The sequence below is a fragment of the Zosterops lateralis genome (genome assembly GCF_965231275.1).
Source record: "Zosterops lateralis genome assembly, chromosome: 3".
NCBI classification, from domain to species: domain Eukaryota; kingdom Metazoa; phylum Chordata; class Aves; order Passeriformes; family Zosteropidae; genus Zosterops; species Zosterops lateralis.
Window position 1 is genome coordinate 108,427,506 of NC_139764.1, and position 17,133 is coordinate 108,444,638.

Here is a 17,133-nt window from a genome sequence, read left to right on the forward strand (position 1 = left end):
AGTAACTTTAAAAAAAAAATGGAGGTATTATCCTAGATCACTTGGGTGAACTGTGAAATTATATTCAAAGGGTAGGATTCATCTCGCCTGACTTCACCTCCCTGAAAGTGAGGTGTCTAGTCTGAGCTAGTCCTTTAGGTTTCATCTGTAATTCACTCAGCAAGGAGGGCATGTGTGCAGTGAGTCACACTGGTCTGAAGCAGGTGTCTCAGGCAGTTGGATGGAATTACCCTCTGGAGATGCTCAGTCCCTCTGAGCAGAGAGAGAACCTACAGAACCAGCTTAGACAAGGCACCTGACTCTTAAATGGCTGAGCAGAAGAAGTCAGGGCAGCACTCAGATCTCAAGGGTTTTATTGAAATCACAGGGGGAAGATAAACTGTTCAATATGGAGTGCAGAGTCACTTGTACTGCAGTCACAGCTCCTCCATGGGGAAGAAGTAATCTATACAGATTGAAGTTGCAATACTCTGTTGAGCCAGCCTGGAAAAAAAAAAAAAAAAAAAAAAAAAAAAGTAGGATGGAGAAAAAAGAGAGTGAAAATACGAATTCTTGTTTTTTAATCAGACTGTCAGACTACTGGAACAATATTATTTTCTTACCTTAAATTGTGTTTCTTAGCTTGTTCCTCTCTCCTACAGAAAACAGTATTGGGTCTCATATAATATCAAACTGTGAATCTGGAAGTGATCAGGAAAGGTGGTTTGTTTTTTTAAAGGAAAAATAAATCTCAGATGGTTTGATTGGGACTGTGAATATTTATGTACTGTTCCCCCTTTTCCCTCATTGCGTATTTCACCAAGTTCATTTGCGTGTGTTACAGGATAAATTTTACAGAAGGGCAGTGGAAGAAAGCAGTAAAAAGGGAAAACATCAATCAGTGATCCAGGGTAGCAGCAGGAATCGTTCATTTTTGTACATGGATCATGGTTTGTTGTACTTGCCTAGGCTTGACAATTAAGAACCTTGCAGTTGTGCAGAGATCAGGCTCAGGTAGTTTCAGATGATGGCTACAAAAGACAAGATGTTGCTGGGCTTCAATCACTCTGAAGCCTTGTTGTCACAGGGATAATAACTTAGAAAGAGGGCCACTACTTATCCTTAACTTGGAGAAAATGTTTTGTGAAAAAAGGTTTACTTAATAAAAATGCCATGGGTGGTGTGAGTAACCTGATTTATTGGCAAATGTTGGTGGAATTTTGTGAATAATAACTTGCTTTGGAGAGTAAAAGTATTTTCTGTCAAACAGTTTGAAACAGAAGGTTTTTCTCCTTTTAATTTGGAAATGATATGTTAATTTTGAGGATTGCCAACATTTAAAAAGTGATGCAAAAATGATTGGATGTCTAGGCAAGGCTTAACCAACCATCCCCAAACATGACTTTCTTGTTTTCATGTTTGTTTAGCAATCTTGTATTATTTTGCTTAAAGTTTGTTTAAAAAAAACAACACCATTTTTGCTCTCTTTTCACATAAATCAAATAGTTTTTATGTTCAATTTACTTAAAAATCTATTGTTCTTAGTACTCTGATTGTGCCCTCTATGCTTTGAATCTCTTTATATAAAAATTATCAAGTAAAATCCTTACCCTGCAAGAGGTTCTACACAAGCACATAAAAAAAAGGAATCATCTCACCTCATTTCAGCTATTTTAAATTTGGGCAGGCAGTCTGCCTATGAGAGAGAGTGAGAGAGATAGAGAAAGCGAGACTGAGGCTTCTCTGGTGGTAATTCAGCTTTTCCTAGGCTACTATTTTAGGATGGAATGATTTGCCTTCCAGTGGCTCGTTCAGGCCACAGAGATTGGTGTTTATGTGCTTTGTCTGCTTTGCTGTTTCTCCGTGTCCCAGCATTAAACAAGGAAGGAAATATTTGGAGTTCAAGGAAGGGGAAAAAGAGTCCTCGCCTGACCTCTGCAAATGCTGTGGGTGTGGGCAGTCTGAATCAGTTTTACTTTTTCCAAACCGTTTTTCTTTTACTACTTTCTAGTTACTTTCCATTTTGCTTCAGCCTTATTTGACCCACAGAAAAGAGAGATGGAAACGCTGGAAGTTTTATGGCCGGTATTATTTCAGGGGTCAGATTAACTGATCAAAATAGTCTCTTTTGGCTTTAAAAGCTTCTGGAGAAATCCTAATCCCCCTGAAGTCAACAGCAAAACTTCCATGAGCTTCAGGATGGCCAAAACTTCACCCTGAGTACCTATTAATGAATCTTTGTCATCTGACCCTCTGCTTGACTTGCAGGATTGCTCCGTGCATTACATTTTCCAATGTTTTGTTCAGATGTGGTATAAGTACTTCAAGGCACAGGGATTTCTCTCCATATCCTGGAAATAGTTGCACAGATTAATAGTTTAAGGAAGTTTTTGCTTGAAGAGTTGAGTAACAGAACCAAAGTCTGCTCTTGGTTGAACTAGAGTAAATATGGAATGGCTTGTTGACAATGCAGTTACTCCTCTTCTATGTCAGTGTAACTGAGAGCACAGTTTTGCCAACTATTAACTTTTGTTACATTATTTGTATTTCTGTGCATGTCAGAATTTGTTAATCTCATTGTTCAACATCAAGTAACCTTCTGCTGAAAACAGAACATCACTGTGAATTAGGTGTCATCAGCTAAATTGAACCTCACCCTGTGCACTTGACAGATGGTAATACATTCATTAAGTGTTCTGTGGTTGCTTTGAGGTTGAAAATTGCTATTTTTCTGGCTTCTAACTCAGAATTCTTAAGTAAAGTTGTTTAAAACCCTAGTTTTGAAGGGAGAAGAAAAATCACAAAAAGCTCGTAAGTCTTTTTTTATCAATATTATTGTTTACTATTGGTGGGATGACAAGGCAGGACTCTGCTAGAAGTTGTCGTTGGCTGCATAAGTAGCCCAGAATGAAATAGAGAAGGCTGAGAGAGATGTTTCCACCATGGATTTTGTCTATACATGGGTAGAATTTCTTGGAATTGGAGGTTATATTAAATATATCCCGGTGAAGGCAAGATGATTCTGGTGCCTTTATGCTTGGTGATTCCACTGTCCAGAAAAAGGGTTTCCAGGAGTTCAGACATGTCAGCTATTGCATGGATAAGCTGATGACAGGGCTCCTCTGTCACAGCTGATCACAGTTGGGATCTCTAAGTTCCTACTTAAAGTCTGCAGGGTGGGGAAGCAGTTAGAGGTAGAAATTTCAAAAGCAGCACAGAGCCACATACTCAAGCCTGGCTCTGCTTGGTGTTGTAATATTGAATCCTCCACCCTGACATTACCAAGACAATGCAAGGGTGTGATTAGACACTTCAGGAAACGTTCTCCCCACAGCTGATTTAGGGGGTCATCAAAACCAAGTGGAGAAGAGAAAACTCCACTGAACGGAAACTCTCAGGGTGTTTAATTCAAGCCTATTCTTTTAATTTAGTAACTTCAGGGAAGATTAATCCCACCCATTAGCTGTTATCAGCAAACCTATTTAGTTATTTAATGGTGTTTCCCAGAGAACAAGTTGCCAAGGGGATTAGGTGCTTAGCCACTTCTGAAATTCGCTGTGGGTGGTACTCTCACAAATGGGGAATTAGTAACTTTTTAGATCTTCACATCTTTTTAAATGGCTTCATCTAGTCTGGTGCTGTCTGGTGTTCCCCATGGCCTCTGCCTTGCTGAGTGCATCCTCTCTCCTATGTTCTCATTGGAGACAATGTAGAGAGTCATCCAGACTTTCATGAAACAGCCAAAGTAGGGGAAGTTTGGAATCAAGTCCAAATTTAAGGAATTAATCCAAGCTGAGTTTGGTCAGTAGTATGAACCTAGATAGTTCTTTCCTCAGGAAGAGTCCCAGAACATTCAGAGCTGTAGGCTGTTTTGAAGAGGTCATTTTGTGGTCTCCATTCCCAATTTTTCACCTTTCACATAATGCTTAAATATCTACCAGGTGAAAGGGAAAATTATATTCTTTAACACGTCCTCCTACTTTGAGTAGGGGTTTCCCTGAGTACCTTCTCAAGGAACATAAGATTTCAAATCATACAGATAAATCTGAGTGTGTTAGGGCACCTAGAAAGTGGGATTTGCAACATGGATATTTGCATATGGATTTCAAAATTGCCTTGGAAACCACTGAACATGCTTTAAAACTCTGACCCTGTGCACCTAAAATCCATTTGATGTGGCAATTTTTGGAATTTAATTCTCTTAATTTTTCAAAATTTATTTACTATTTAATTGGAAGGAGAGCAGTTCTCTCTTATTCACCATTTTTCTATTTTGCAGGCTGTTCTGAGAAGTTTACTTGGTTATATGATCTAGTTTACTAAGAAGAGTGTATTGATTTAAAAAATGAGGTCACTGGTGTCACGAGTGGTTGTTCAGTTTGTGCCTATCAGGATACAAGATGGTCCTGACTGTGTGGTGATTTCTTTGTGAGATGTCAGCATCCTGTGGGCTCTAGCAGAGCCTGTGAATTAGGTCACAGATGTGATTGAACTCTGAACATATGCTTATTTCTGGCCTAAAGCTGCCCTATGCAAGCGCCAAGTATGAATTCAGATAGTTGTTTTTTCTTGCAGTCACAAACAGGCTTCACTCCAGGCATTGTTTTTGGGACAGCCATGACGCACTTTGATAGAGCAATAAGAGCAAAAAAAACCCCCCAAAACCTAATAAGTTCCAGAAAAGTTACATAAACACACCTCACCTGCTGTCCTGTCTCCATGCACACACCTGATGGTACCATGGGCTAGCACAGAGCATCAAACATCCTCCTGACACTGGAATATTGCTCAGATGACTTGGAGAACCAACAGTCCTACTGGGCGAAGGGAATACTGGAAAGTGGTCAGTGTTGAGCCAGTTTTCTAACACCCAGATGAACAAAATTAAATGAAATCACAGTAATTTCATTCCATTGTCTCTAAATGAATACACTGTAAGAGGACACAGTGTGAGGCTGACCAAGAGAAGCAGAACTGTCTATTCAACAGGTGTTACAGGTCAAACCAGAAAGAGATTGCTGAATCCTTTGAGTGCTGCCACACTCCACAGTTCCTACCCTCCCGTGGAAGTTTTGAGGCAAGACAGCTGCAGGCGATTAAAGGCACCACTGCCAGCATCTGACAGCAGAATGTCAGTGTCAAAATTCAATTTGAATTGATTAAATGAGGGATGGCAACAGTTTTGTTTTATGGATGGCAGCACTTCAGTCGCTTTAGATGCTCTGCTTTCAGAAATAAAATTCCTTCCCTCCCCGCTATGTTTGTGGGGGTGTTTTCAGTTGGATCACAGTCATTTCTCCAGTCAATCAATTAAGGCAGGGTTTGCCACTGTGTCTCAGACTCAGCCACAAAAGAGCTGGTATGGTTCCCTGGTGCTGGGCCAAGAGACTTCAGTGGGAGCAAGGCATCAAGAGGCTTAATCTGACTTCCACTGCTGGCACAGGTTTAAGGGATGTTAGGGCAGCAGAGAAATCATGTTTTGTGGTGTTCAATTCCTGCTCTCTCAGTGGCCCTGGACGTGTTGCCTTTCTCTCTGTGCCAAAAGCACAGGGGCAGCTGACAACAGAGCCTGTGGAGTTACCTGTGTCAGCAAGGTCTCTGTGAAGGGTGATCGCTGCAGCCCTTTTGAGTGCCTGTTGTAGTCCATAAATATATTTAGGACCATAGAATCATAGTATGGTTTGGGTTGGGAAAGACCTTAAAGACCATCTGCTAGGGATGCCTCCCTCCATTCTCAGGTTGCTCCAAGCCTTGTCCACCCAGGCCTTGAACACTGCAGGGATGGGGCCACAGCTTTTCTGGGCAACCTGTTGCAGTGCCTCACTATTTCACAGTAAAGAATTTCTTGCATATAATTAACCAAACTTTGCCTGTTTCAGTTTGAACCTGTGGGTCCTTGTACTTTATCTCCCTAGGTCTTGTAGTGCTATACCACCTAAGTAACTCTCCCATAAGTTCAGTGGCAGTAAGTTACTCAGAGATATAAGATTTTACAATATTAGGCCATTAATACTGACTCCAGGCCACATCTGCAGCAGGTATAAATCACTGCAGGTAATTTTCACCAGCTGAAATTCTGGCCTTAAGCCCATGAGTCATGTTGTTATTTTTCCACATTGTAAATTCTTGCTATTTCTTATTTATGTTGCCTTAGCACTTTGGGGCACTTGTGGGGGACCAGGACTCCATCGTGCTTTTCACCCTTCAAACAGAAACACTAAAGACCCTTCTTTGCCCTGAGTGTTTGCAGTTTAAGTAACACACAGACCTGCACAGGGTTATCCAGCTTTTTGTCAGTGCATTATTGCAAGCAAGCTTTTCTATTGTCCTTACAGTGAAGCATAAGAACACAAACTCCTTGCCTGGGTGAAAAATTTGCACTCTGCTGTAGAGGTCTAGATGGCATTCGAAGACTGGAATTTGTTGGAGCCAGCAGCAGTGTGGGACATGATCTTCAGTAACTGAACTAAGAGGTCTGGAGTCTCCTCTCCATTTTAAGACTCTTTGAGATCTCTCAAAAAGACCATTTGAACCTGAGTTAAATGGGAATTTTAACACTGGCTAGTATCTCTTTTGTAGCATATCTTTCAGCTCTATGGAGCTCTGGTTAGCACCTTTGGAATTACTGCTATTGCCTTTAATTACTCTGCAAGGGTGTTGAAAGAAGTTAAACTAAGACTTAATAGAGCTGAAGTAATGCTAGAAAATTCTGCTGCATAGCAGTCCTACATGGCTGGTTAGAAAAATGATGGAGCAGTGTACAGGGTTCCAGTTCCTGTGTGATGGCTTATAACAGACCAGAATATCATAGGCAGTAGGTGGAGTTTTTGTGTATCATCTTGACAAGCTGTTTTTTCCTTCTGTGATCTCTTTCACTGCTTTTTGTTGTCTGTCAGGAGAAGACATAGTACAGCAAGGTCTCTGTGTCTCTTTTCCCACTGCAGGATGAGCTTTATCCTCAGGCATGTGTACTTTTCTGGGCTACTTTGCCATTGGATTTTATTGGCTTTGGAGCACAAATTAACAACAAAGAAATTGGTTCTTGGCTTTTTTTCTAGACACTACCATAACCATTGCCAATGAGCATTTATAAACAATTCTTATCCTGCCCTAATCACTTATTCTTTGGGGTTTTTTTTTGGCAAAGCTCTTGAAAGGGGCTTGGTGAAGGCTCTGAAGAAGTTGGATGACTACCTGAGAACTCCCCTGCCAGAGGAGATTGATGCAGACAGCACTGAAGAGGAGAAAGTGTCTAAACGCAAGTTTCTGGATGGAGATGACCTGACACTTGCTGACTGCAACCTTCTGCCCAAACTCCACGTTGTCAAGGTAAAAGATGTCATGAGGTAGTCAAAAAAGCCTTATCTGACATGATGTGCCTTGCTCTGACAGCTGAGTGCCAAAGCCAATGTATATTTCAGCAGAGAGGTCTTAAGGCCTAGAAGAGCACTTTGAAACACACTTTTGCTCTTCAGTGTTTCCTACGGGTTAAATAAAGGAACTTTACACTTACTTCATGGGAAAACTGTCCCATCACTTATTAGTGGTGAAGACAGTACTAAGTTCTAGCTGTCTTTTCTCTTTATTTTTACCCTGCTGCAAGTAGCAGCAGTCTTTCGTATTAATTAGTTCTTAATGGACTTAAGAAACATGTCAAAACTTTAGTCAGTTCCCACCCATTTGTAAAGTAAGAGCAGCAGTCCATCTCTTTGGGGAATATTTATTCCATCTGGTGTTTCACACAGAGAAATTAACAAATCAAAGTCATTGCTGAGGTCCAGGATTTAAGATGTACTATGGGTGCTGGTATAGTGCAAATCATGTACATCATCTTGACTTCTAAATGTTGCATTTATTTAATTTATCAGATGACATGTTGCTTTAGAATAGCGCAAGTACCTGGCAGACCTTGGCAAGCGAGTGAGCTAAGAATTAATGCCAAGTCATGCATCTAATTTGGCTCTCTGAGCCAAAATATAAACTGAGCCTGGGAGCTGACTGCACGCATGCAAAAAGAAAAAAAAGAATTAAAAAGCACATAAGTCACTAGGTAAGAAATGTGATAATATCCTCACAGGTTTAGCACTTACTCTGGCTCGTCTTCATTGGCAATGTTGGAGTCAGACAATGCAAAATGAATGTGTGGCCCCTCACTGCTTCTTGTCTCCTAGGAATGAAATGAAAGATGTAAAAGGAGAATTAAAATTTTTCTCAGACAAGCATAGCCATAGGATATTGCCTGAAAAGCATTTAAAAGATAGAAGAAAAGGGTAAATTTTTTTTTTTTTTTTCATTTGATGGAAGATGTGTGCTGGAAATTTTGAAGATGTCGACTTAAGTTGCCCAGCAGGTTTTATCTTCCCCATATGTGTGTGAAGCATCATGGAAGGAAAGAATGCTTAATTAAATGCAGTTTAGGACAGGATCTGGACTTGCATATACCAAGTGGATCCTGGTAATAAAAGCAAATCACAGTTGTTTCTGAGAACATGACTGTCCTAAGAAATCTGAGATGGAAAACAGCTCTACCATGTGCTTCAAAAATAAAGGGGAACTCTGTGGCACATATGTATGTAATTTATGCCCAGGAACAGTTTTATACTGTCAGAAAAACTAGAAATTGGAAGCACTCATTAAATTAGCTAATCCATCCCTTCCTATCAGATAGTTCACTCTGTCACCACGAGCTTATTCTATATGGTATATTCCTACAGGAAAACTGAAATATCCCAATCCAGCAAGGTACTTAACCAACCAACTAGCTTTAAGTACAGATTAATCCCATTGACTTCAATGGGACTGTACAGGTGCTTAAAATTAAGTATCCACTTAACTATTTTCCTGAATAAGAGCCTGAGTGTTTTTAGAAATCGAAAATTTGCCTTGATAGACAATTTCCTAGTATAACAAGTCTTGAAATAGCCATTTTCTCTCTCAGTTTATCCCAATGCTCCTGTTTCTAATATATGCTAAATCATCTTGGTTTCCTAATCATGGTACCCATACCACCCTGAATTTTTCCTTTTCATGAACACAGATACAGCCTTCCAACAGCTGTAGGTGGTTATATCCACTGACACCATTTGCCAGTCAAAATATATTACATATATTAAAAAAATATAATACCACATATATATAAAATAATGTTAAATATAATAATTAATATGAAAATAGATTATAATCATTACTTATGCCTTTCTCTTAAACCTGTCTTGCTTTTTATGATCCAACCCCTTCTTATGTGGTGTCTCAGCATTAAGTGATGTACTTAAGACTTGTAAAAAAAAGCCCCAAAACCCCAATATGGTAAAATCAAGGAACTTCAGGGTACCATAAAAATTGAAATTTGGTGACAGTAGCCAGGTTGTAGCTTTAGAGTGTCCTTAGGCCAAGCAGCAGCCTTGCAAGACAGGGAACAACCATCAGTCACTTCTCAAGACAGGGGACAACCAGCAGTCACTTCTCACGCTTTTCTATGATAAAAACCTGATTCTCCAAACATTCCTCTCATTTGCTATTAATTAAATGACAGGAGAGAGCAAGAAGCTCTCTAAGAAGGAGATACATCCCCTTTGAGACGCTTTTTACATGTGTTTTATCTTTGCTTTAGATTGTTGCAAAGAAATACCGCAACTTCGAGTTCCCGGCGGAGATGACGGGGCTGTGGCGGTACCTGAAGAACGCCTACACCAGGGATGAGTTCACCAACACCTGTGCAGCAGACAAGGAGATCGAGCAAGCCTATGCAGATGTGGCCAAGAGGCTCAGCAAGTCCTAACTGCCCCCAGCCAGCCATGGCTCAGTATCCCCTTTTACAGACTCTGCTCCTTGTTGCCTTAAGATGTACTTTATCCTTATGCTGTCTGGTTGGCATCTTTATGACTTTGCCTGTTCCAAGTGTACTGGGCAGGGACAAATCTGCCTCTCCTTGGAGAAAAGAGAAGGCAGCTGTATTGGGGGGGAGGGGGGTGGACACCCTTTTGAAGTCTAACCCAAGATCTGGCTCAACTAGTATTATTTGCAATCAGTATTGGAAATGAATCCACTTGACTAGTTTCTTGTTCTGTGTTGGGGGTACACCATGACCTGTATTCTTTAGAGTTTTAAAAATAGCTGAAATTTCAGGTAGGAGAGTTAGGAACATACAGAACTGGTTCCTCTCTAGGTTATTTCAAGGACACTTTTTCCCTCAGTTCTACTAAGATCCTTGAGGCATGAACAAAATACAAGGAGGGAAAAATAGGAGTTTGACCCTAAAGCAGAAATGCTCTTAGCAAGTTATATTTAAATAAACTCTCTGAATGCATCTTCTGTCTTAGCAGGCCCAGGAGTTTATAAGGTATTTATTTTTAACTTGGCACAAGAGGGGGAAGCCTGAGTGAATATGTCAGACTTGCAGATGCTACTCTGCATAAAATTTGCATGGTGTTGTTGGATCCAAATGTTTAAAGCAAAAGAGAGTGAAAGAGCAATTGAGCGGGCAGCCCTTGGAAGAGCAGGGCCTGTGCCAAAATGCCCAGTGGATCTGCTGGTTGGTAGAGACAGACAGACACAGCAATAACAGGGGCAGCAGATTGACTCCAGCACCCACAGAGGGAATTGGCACAGCAAACCAAACCACGTAGGATATTGTCGTCTTGGCTGTGTGGTTGCCAGTTCCTTTTTAATTGCTATCTTGGGAAACTTGGATCAGCAGTGGGAAGCTGTCGCTGCACACGGATTCCAGGCAGGGGAAGCGCTTTCATCGCCTTGGGCTCCAGATGGGTCACTTTCAAGCACTCATCATCTCACCCCAGGAGGAGTTTGCTGTGACAGCCTCAAAGAGGGCAGGCTGGCACAGTAAGAGGCACATTTCCAGCCAGGAATTCAGCAAGTGTGCTAGCAGAAATCCGTGCATGATGCCTCAATCCCGTTCATCCAGGCTTTACCTGTCCAGGTCCCGCAATTCTGAATTAGACTCTTTTTTTTTTTTTTAATCTAAAAGAGATTATTTTGCTCTGTCTGCAGTGCTTGCCTGGCACGTCTGCTTTACACTGGTGATTATTTGCACGTTTCTTCAGCAAATTCAGAATGACAGCTCTCTCACTTGAAACTCATGTGCTCCAGTACATACAGGAGAGTACACGGTTCATAGATTTCAGTTTGTGGGGGAATTTATTGCTGTTCTAAGAGATAAAATAAAGCTGAGCTGTAACCTGATGTGGCTTCTCTTCTGATCAGAGCTGCTAAAGCTGCACTGATTTGAGGGGAACCCCAAGCTGGTGTGCTGTGACCAAGGGGAACCTCACAGCAGACATGTTTGCAGCCAGAGAGCTGGGAGAGTGGAACAACACTGAAAGCCATGCTCTGTTGTGTGATGCTGATGACAATCTGAAACCATCCTTTTGCTTTAGTGGGATAATTCCACTTTTCACACTGACCCAGCTGGGAGCAGAATGTTGCTCATTGACTGAAGAGAGTTTGTGGTTGACTATTGTTTCACATGCAATGGTCAATTTGTTCTGAACTTTCAAAACCTTGGAAGAAAATCTATGAACTCCCAAGTCTTCTCCTAGAATGGGCTATTTTAGCAGTGGCTAGACTGGAGGGCAAAGGCTTGCACTCTTTAAATATTGCTGAGAAATCAGCTGGCTCAGATAACACTAATAGCAGCCAGAAAAATCTTATGAGATTAGAAGTATCTGCACCAGCACATGAGGCTTGTAAAAAAAAATTTCTTCATGAGATTGGAATTATTGTGATATTATTTTCTTTTATTTTATTTTTAAAAATTCTGCCAACTATTTATTTATTTATTTATTTATCTCTAATTGACTTGATCCTTTCTTTCTGTCTTTCTGGTTTTTGTTTTCGCTCAGCACTTGGGTCAGGATGGCTCAGTCAGTTTAGAAAAGTGTTGCTAGCAAAGCTCTGCAAGTTTGTTCCTAGAGAAAAGTCTTCTGTCTGATCAATGGTCCTGGTGGATTTTTTTACTCTCAGTATGATCCTGTCAATCAAGAGAAACTACATTTTTCTCAGTTGCCTTTCCCCAGGTTTGCACTTCAGTCAGTAGCTTTCCTTAGTCACAGTTGCTGTGAGTATTTTAATAAAAGACGCAGAAGAAGATGCAGATTCTTGCTCTCTGCTTATTGTATTTATGTCCTAAAAGAAGACTGTCCAAACATGCAGCAGATTTCAGGCAGGTGAACCATGGTCTGCTCTGATTTCCATCTCAGAATCTTCACCATTTTGCTGAATCTCACAGTTCTGAAATTCTCTTATATGTTTGTCTCTCACAATCAGTTGATTTCAGTAATCTCAAATTGCATCTGTTTTAAAAATATTATGTTTAAAAATGGTTAGGCTTATATCAAAATGAAAAATAATCTATAAATGCAATGAGCTTTTTCTAAGATGATTTGCATGTTCTTAAAAACTTTCTAAGATTTCATAATAAAATCTGAAAGTCCTCAGGCTAATTGCCTTTCAATTAATTGCGAAAAAATAATAATCCTTAAATATCTTCATTTTTCATACAATATTCCAAAATATCTAGATAAAAATATAATGATAAATATGAGAAATTAGAGCAAAATGGAGCAGTTTTCAGCTATGGTGCCATTTCTGCCTGAATTCAAGTCTCACTCTGCATCCTAACTTTGCATTTTATTCATAACTCTGTTATAGGCTGATCCCAGATCATGGACAGGTTCAGGCATTCCCTGACCTTTGTTTGGGTTTGAAATCCAAGCTCATGTCTTCAGATCTGTAACTTTCACTCACCTTTGTGCCTCTTGGCTTTATCCATTGCCAGAAGCAGGAAATACTGGAAATCCTACGTAGAAAAGTGTTTTGCTAAGATTTTGAGCTCAGTTCTCAAGGCTCAGGATCCATCACCAACGAGATTTTAAAGGGCTCCAGACTCTTTTAGGCAAAGTATTTTTGGTGACCTTCCATTGTATTTAGAATTATAAGTAATAAATATTAATCATACAGGATTGTATATCTACATTGGCAAGGCAGCATTTCTGAAAAGAATCTAAGTGACAAGACAGACATTGCAGATTTACAATAACTTTGTTCATAAATTTTTTTGCAAGATGTAAAGAAAGACATAGTGCAGAGAGGGAAGAAGCCAACAATGTGGATTTAATCATCTACATTTCAGAAATGCAGACCAAATGTCTGTGAAGATGTCCATTTCATCCAAACATTTCTTAGATATTTATTTCAAAGCTCCCTGCTCAGTCAATCCAACACTCCATTCATACTGGAACGAATATTGATTTTTCTTCTATTAGCAGTGGTATGGGAGCTCTGGAGGATCCCATAGATTAGTTACCCTTATTCTCTGGCAAAACTGTTTGAATTGCCAAGAGGTCCTTTTGCAGCACAGGTAGGACTAAAGAGTATTTTTTTAAAGTCCATTTAAACCAGGCCTTCTGAGAAATATTTTTTCCTGTAGAAATCACCTAATGATATTGCTTTATCAGGTCCAGTGTAGAATATAGAACTACAGGTTACTCCTCTGGTTGCATCAGCTGAAAAACCACTGCCAGGGTGGATGACACTCTATAGCACAAATAAAATAGACAACTTTGTTTCCTACAAGAAAGTTCAGCTGAATTGCATGTAGCATTTATTTTAAATATGTATTTATTTTATTTTTATCCCTAAACACCTTTCGTCCTCTCTTGTCTGTGCTCAAATTCAGCTCCAAGTTAGCCATAATCATCTCCTCTGTGATAAGTAGCAGGATTCTCGTGGATGGGCACAGGGGAAACTGTAGCTGAGTTGAAAATATTGGAAAAATTTAGCCAGTGGAAATCACACCTCCTGTAAAACCAGAAGCACATGGAAGCATAATTTTTTTTAAAAAATGAATTGATATTTTAAAGAAAAAAATAACCCCTAAGTCTTCTGTCCTCCTTCTTGTGTATTCTTTAAAGTATCAAGAAATTTGCCTTTGTTTATTACTTTCTAAATGTATTCATTTTGTTGAATTGGTTTTGATATTAAGAAATATTTTTCCGGTAAGATTTTGCCTCTCTGCTGAATCTTTCATCTCTTCATTAATTTTGATGTCTGCAATGACTTAGTAATTCCAGAGGAGGCAGGAAAGCTGTGAGGTTTATACTTGTTGAGAAGTTGAAGGAGGTAATGATTTTTTTTTTTTTTTTTTTTTTTTTTTTGGAGAAAACAGCATTGAAATAATTTTTAAAATTGTGTCTTTTCATCTGGGAAACTTTAACCAATAGTGATGGACTGTTTAGTCTGGACTGTGAATTTCAGCACAGACATGAGCAAGGCAGCATGGTGAAGGAGGCTTTGCCTAGGGTTTTCTCTCAGGTGGTAGACATATTCCCTCTGAGTCACATATTTCCCATTTTCTCCTTTCAGGAGGGCTGTGCTGGTTTGGACACTGAACTATGACAGCCCACTCAGTGCTCAGCAGTGAAAAGAGGAATCCTGTTCCCTTTTCTCCCCTTCCAGCTCATGTACAAGGGAAACAGAGAGCGTTAAGCTGCTTTATTTCCTCGTCCCACATTCTGTACAACACTTGGCCCCAGGAGAGCTCAGAAACCTCATCCAGTGCTGTTTTCCAAAGCTTGATATGTCCATTTTTTATACATGTGACATAAAACCCCAAAGAATCCCATGTAACTCCTCAGGCACTCCCCACACAAGACTCAGCAGCCTCTCAGAGACCGCAGCAATCATCTTATTCCCCTGTTGCCCCAAATCCTTCCCCTTTCACCATTCACTGGAGAGATGCTAATCCTGAAAACACTCCCAAGGATGTATTTGCATGTGGTGTATTTGAGCTGTGCTCATCAGCTAAGCAGCTCTGAATGGTGGCATTGTCACAGCTCAGCGGGTCGTGCCTCTGCTGCCAAGGGGACCCACCACACGGTGGAGGAGCAGAAACTGCTCCACCAGTGATGGTGCAACCACGATGAAAGGTTTGAGGGCCACCTTTCCTCCTGCCTGGCTCCCTGGCTGAAGTGTTAGAGCTCAGCTGGAGCCGTGATCCAGCGCTAATGAGCATTTCTAGCTTGCAGCATGTGAATAGGGACTACTGAAGTGTTTAATGTTAAACATGTGCTTGCCTGCCTGCCCTGCCTGGAGAGGGGCCTAAAAGCCATGACAGAAAAGCCTATATTAATGAAGGGCATTATTAGTCTCTTCCCTTTGAAATCTGGTGGCAGAATTCCCAGTGGGGGAATTCCCAATAGGAATTCCCAGTAAAGCCAAAGGTGGCATAAGCATGGAGGTGTTTTGAGCACAGAGAGAACAGAGAGAGCTCAGGGAGAAAAGGAGTCAGCAGTGCTATAAAGGTTCTTAGTGCAGAAGAAGGACACCAGCTGGTGACTGCAGGGACACGAGCAGTGCTGCCAGGCTCTGTTCTGCTCCCATGGGGGGTTCAGAGTGCAGCAGGGACCAGGCTATGCTGGCAGTGTGATGCCAAGGCATGTTCCGCTGTATCTCCAGCCACACTCCCTATGGTGGTATCCCACAGCACAACGATGCCTCCATTGTGTCTGCCTCACTCTTATTATGAAGTGGCTTGTCTAAAGAAAACTAAGAAGGGTGGGGGAGTTTTTTTTTTTTTTTAATGTGTACATGGAGTAAAAACAATCCAAATATGCTTTAATGGTTCTCAACATGATACTGTCAATTCTCACCACAGGGTGGAATTTGTTGGTGGAAATTAAATTAAATTAAATTAAAACAGAAAAGCTTGGCTATTGCTAATGGGTACTACTGGGAGCCCTAAAAGCAGTTTGCAGTGTAGAACCATAACAGGAGTGAACATCCTTTAATTCCCAGAATTGCTTGGGTTTCACAGGGTCATTTTAGCCTATTCTACTGCACTGCTGAGAAGTTGCTCTTTCCCTGTCTCTCTAGGTCTATAAACTCTGAAGAATTTGGGAAATGGCTATGGGCATCAAATTAGTCTTTTTCTTTTTCACTCCTTTTTTTTTTTTCTCCATTAAATTAACTACTTTAGTTTGGAAGTAAGCAATAAGTAAGCAGAATTTGCAAACAGCAGATTTCTCTACTCTTTCATTAAGAACGTTTTTAAGAGCTTCCAGGAAATGAGAGGTTATCCCCAGCTTTGGGAATAAACAGTGGAATAAAATACAAATGTAAGTGGGATTCTGAATAAATTATTGAAGCAGAAAGATTGCAGTTTGTTTTTAGGAGCATGCTTAGGAGTAAATGAACAGAATATTCCAGATACTGCAAAAGGGGGTTCAGTTCTAGTTTCTAGTTTCTGGTTTAAGTTTTTGGGACTTGTGTTTTTTTTTTTTTTTTTTTTTTTTTTTTTTTTTTTTTTTTTTTTTTTTTTTTTTTGTTGTTGTTGTTGTTGTTGTTGTTTTTTTAATTACCTATTACCTATTGTACAGCACAAAAACTATATATAAACTATATATACATATACATATATATATATTCAGAGTATTTATCTGCATTATTTAATTCAATAATGCTGTGAAGTTTGTTGGGATGGAAAGTGGCATAAAGAGGAAAACTTACACTTTTGAAACAGCACTATTATTTCTGTGTCTTTGATTTGGTTTGCACTGGAATAAACAAGAACCACACCATTAGTTGTGTGAAGAAGGATCTCAACTTCACAGACCCCGAAAGTTTGGCAGTCCCTTGGCGGGCAAGGTAATTTGCTGTTTAGCAACCCGAGCCTTGCAGTGGGCACAGCACATTTTGAAGGCGGTCAGAGCCGTCCTTGGGTGAGGGAGTGATGCTTGCAAAGGACCCCAGTGAATCCCCTGCTGTTTTAAAATGCGATTAAGCCATCATGAGATGTGGACTGGCTAACCCCAAACCAGACACATTCGCCTGCAGCGCAGCCGCTAAATTGGTCTGACATCAGGAACCGCAGCGAAGGAGCTTGGCCTCAGAAGTGAGTCAAAGCAGCATCTTTGTCACCAGTCATTTTCTATTTATAATGACACAGATCTATTTTATAATCACGGGGAGGCACAACAGGAGTGTGCTTTGTTCTGCCTAAATCGCATTTCTCGTGCGGGTGCGTTTAAACACAGCCCTTGGCCCCTTGCCCCACACCACACACACCCAGGGCGGGCAGTTCTGGCACAACAATGCACACCCTGTCGTGCTTGAATGCTCAAAGCCTACACTGCTGGAGCA

General features: G+C 40.5%; 1 protein-coding gene across 2 annotated transcripts in view; it reads left to right on the forward strand.

Moving 5' to 3' along the window:
* The window catches only part of CLIC5 (chloride intracellular channel 5), a 69,801-nt gene extending 58,860 nt beyond the window's left edge, over positions 1-10,941 (forward strand). For both annotated transcript variants that reach the window (XM_083856778.1, XM_083856779.1), the window contains exons 5-6: positions 7,127-7,308; positions 9,590-10,941. In XM_083856778.1, the coding sequence (XP_083712904.1) occupies positions 7,127-7,308; positions 9,590-9,757 (350 nt within the window). In that variant the 3' untranslated portion in view covers positions 9,758-10,941. The remainder of the gene's footprint in view (positions 1-7,126; positions 7,309-9,589) is intronic.
* Positions 10,942-17,133: the final 6,192 nt, after the last annotated feature.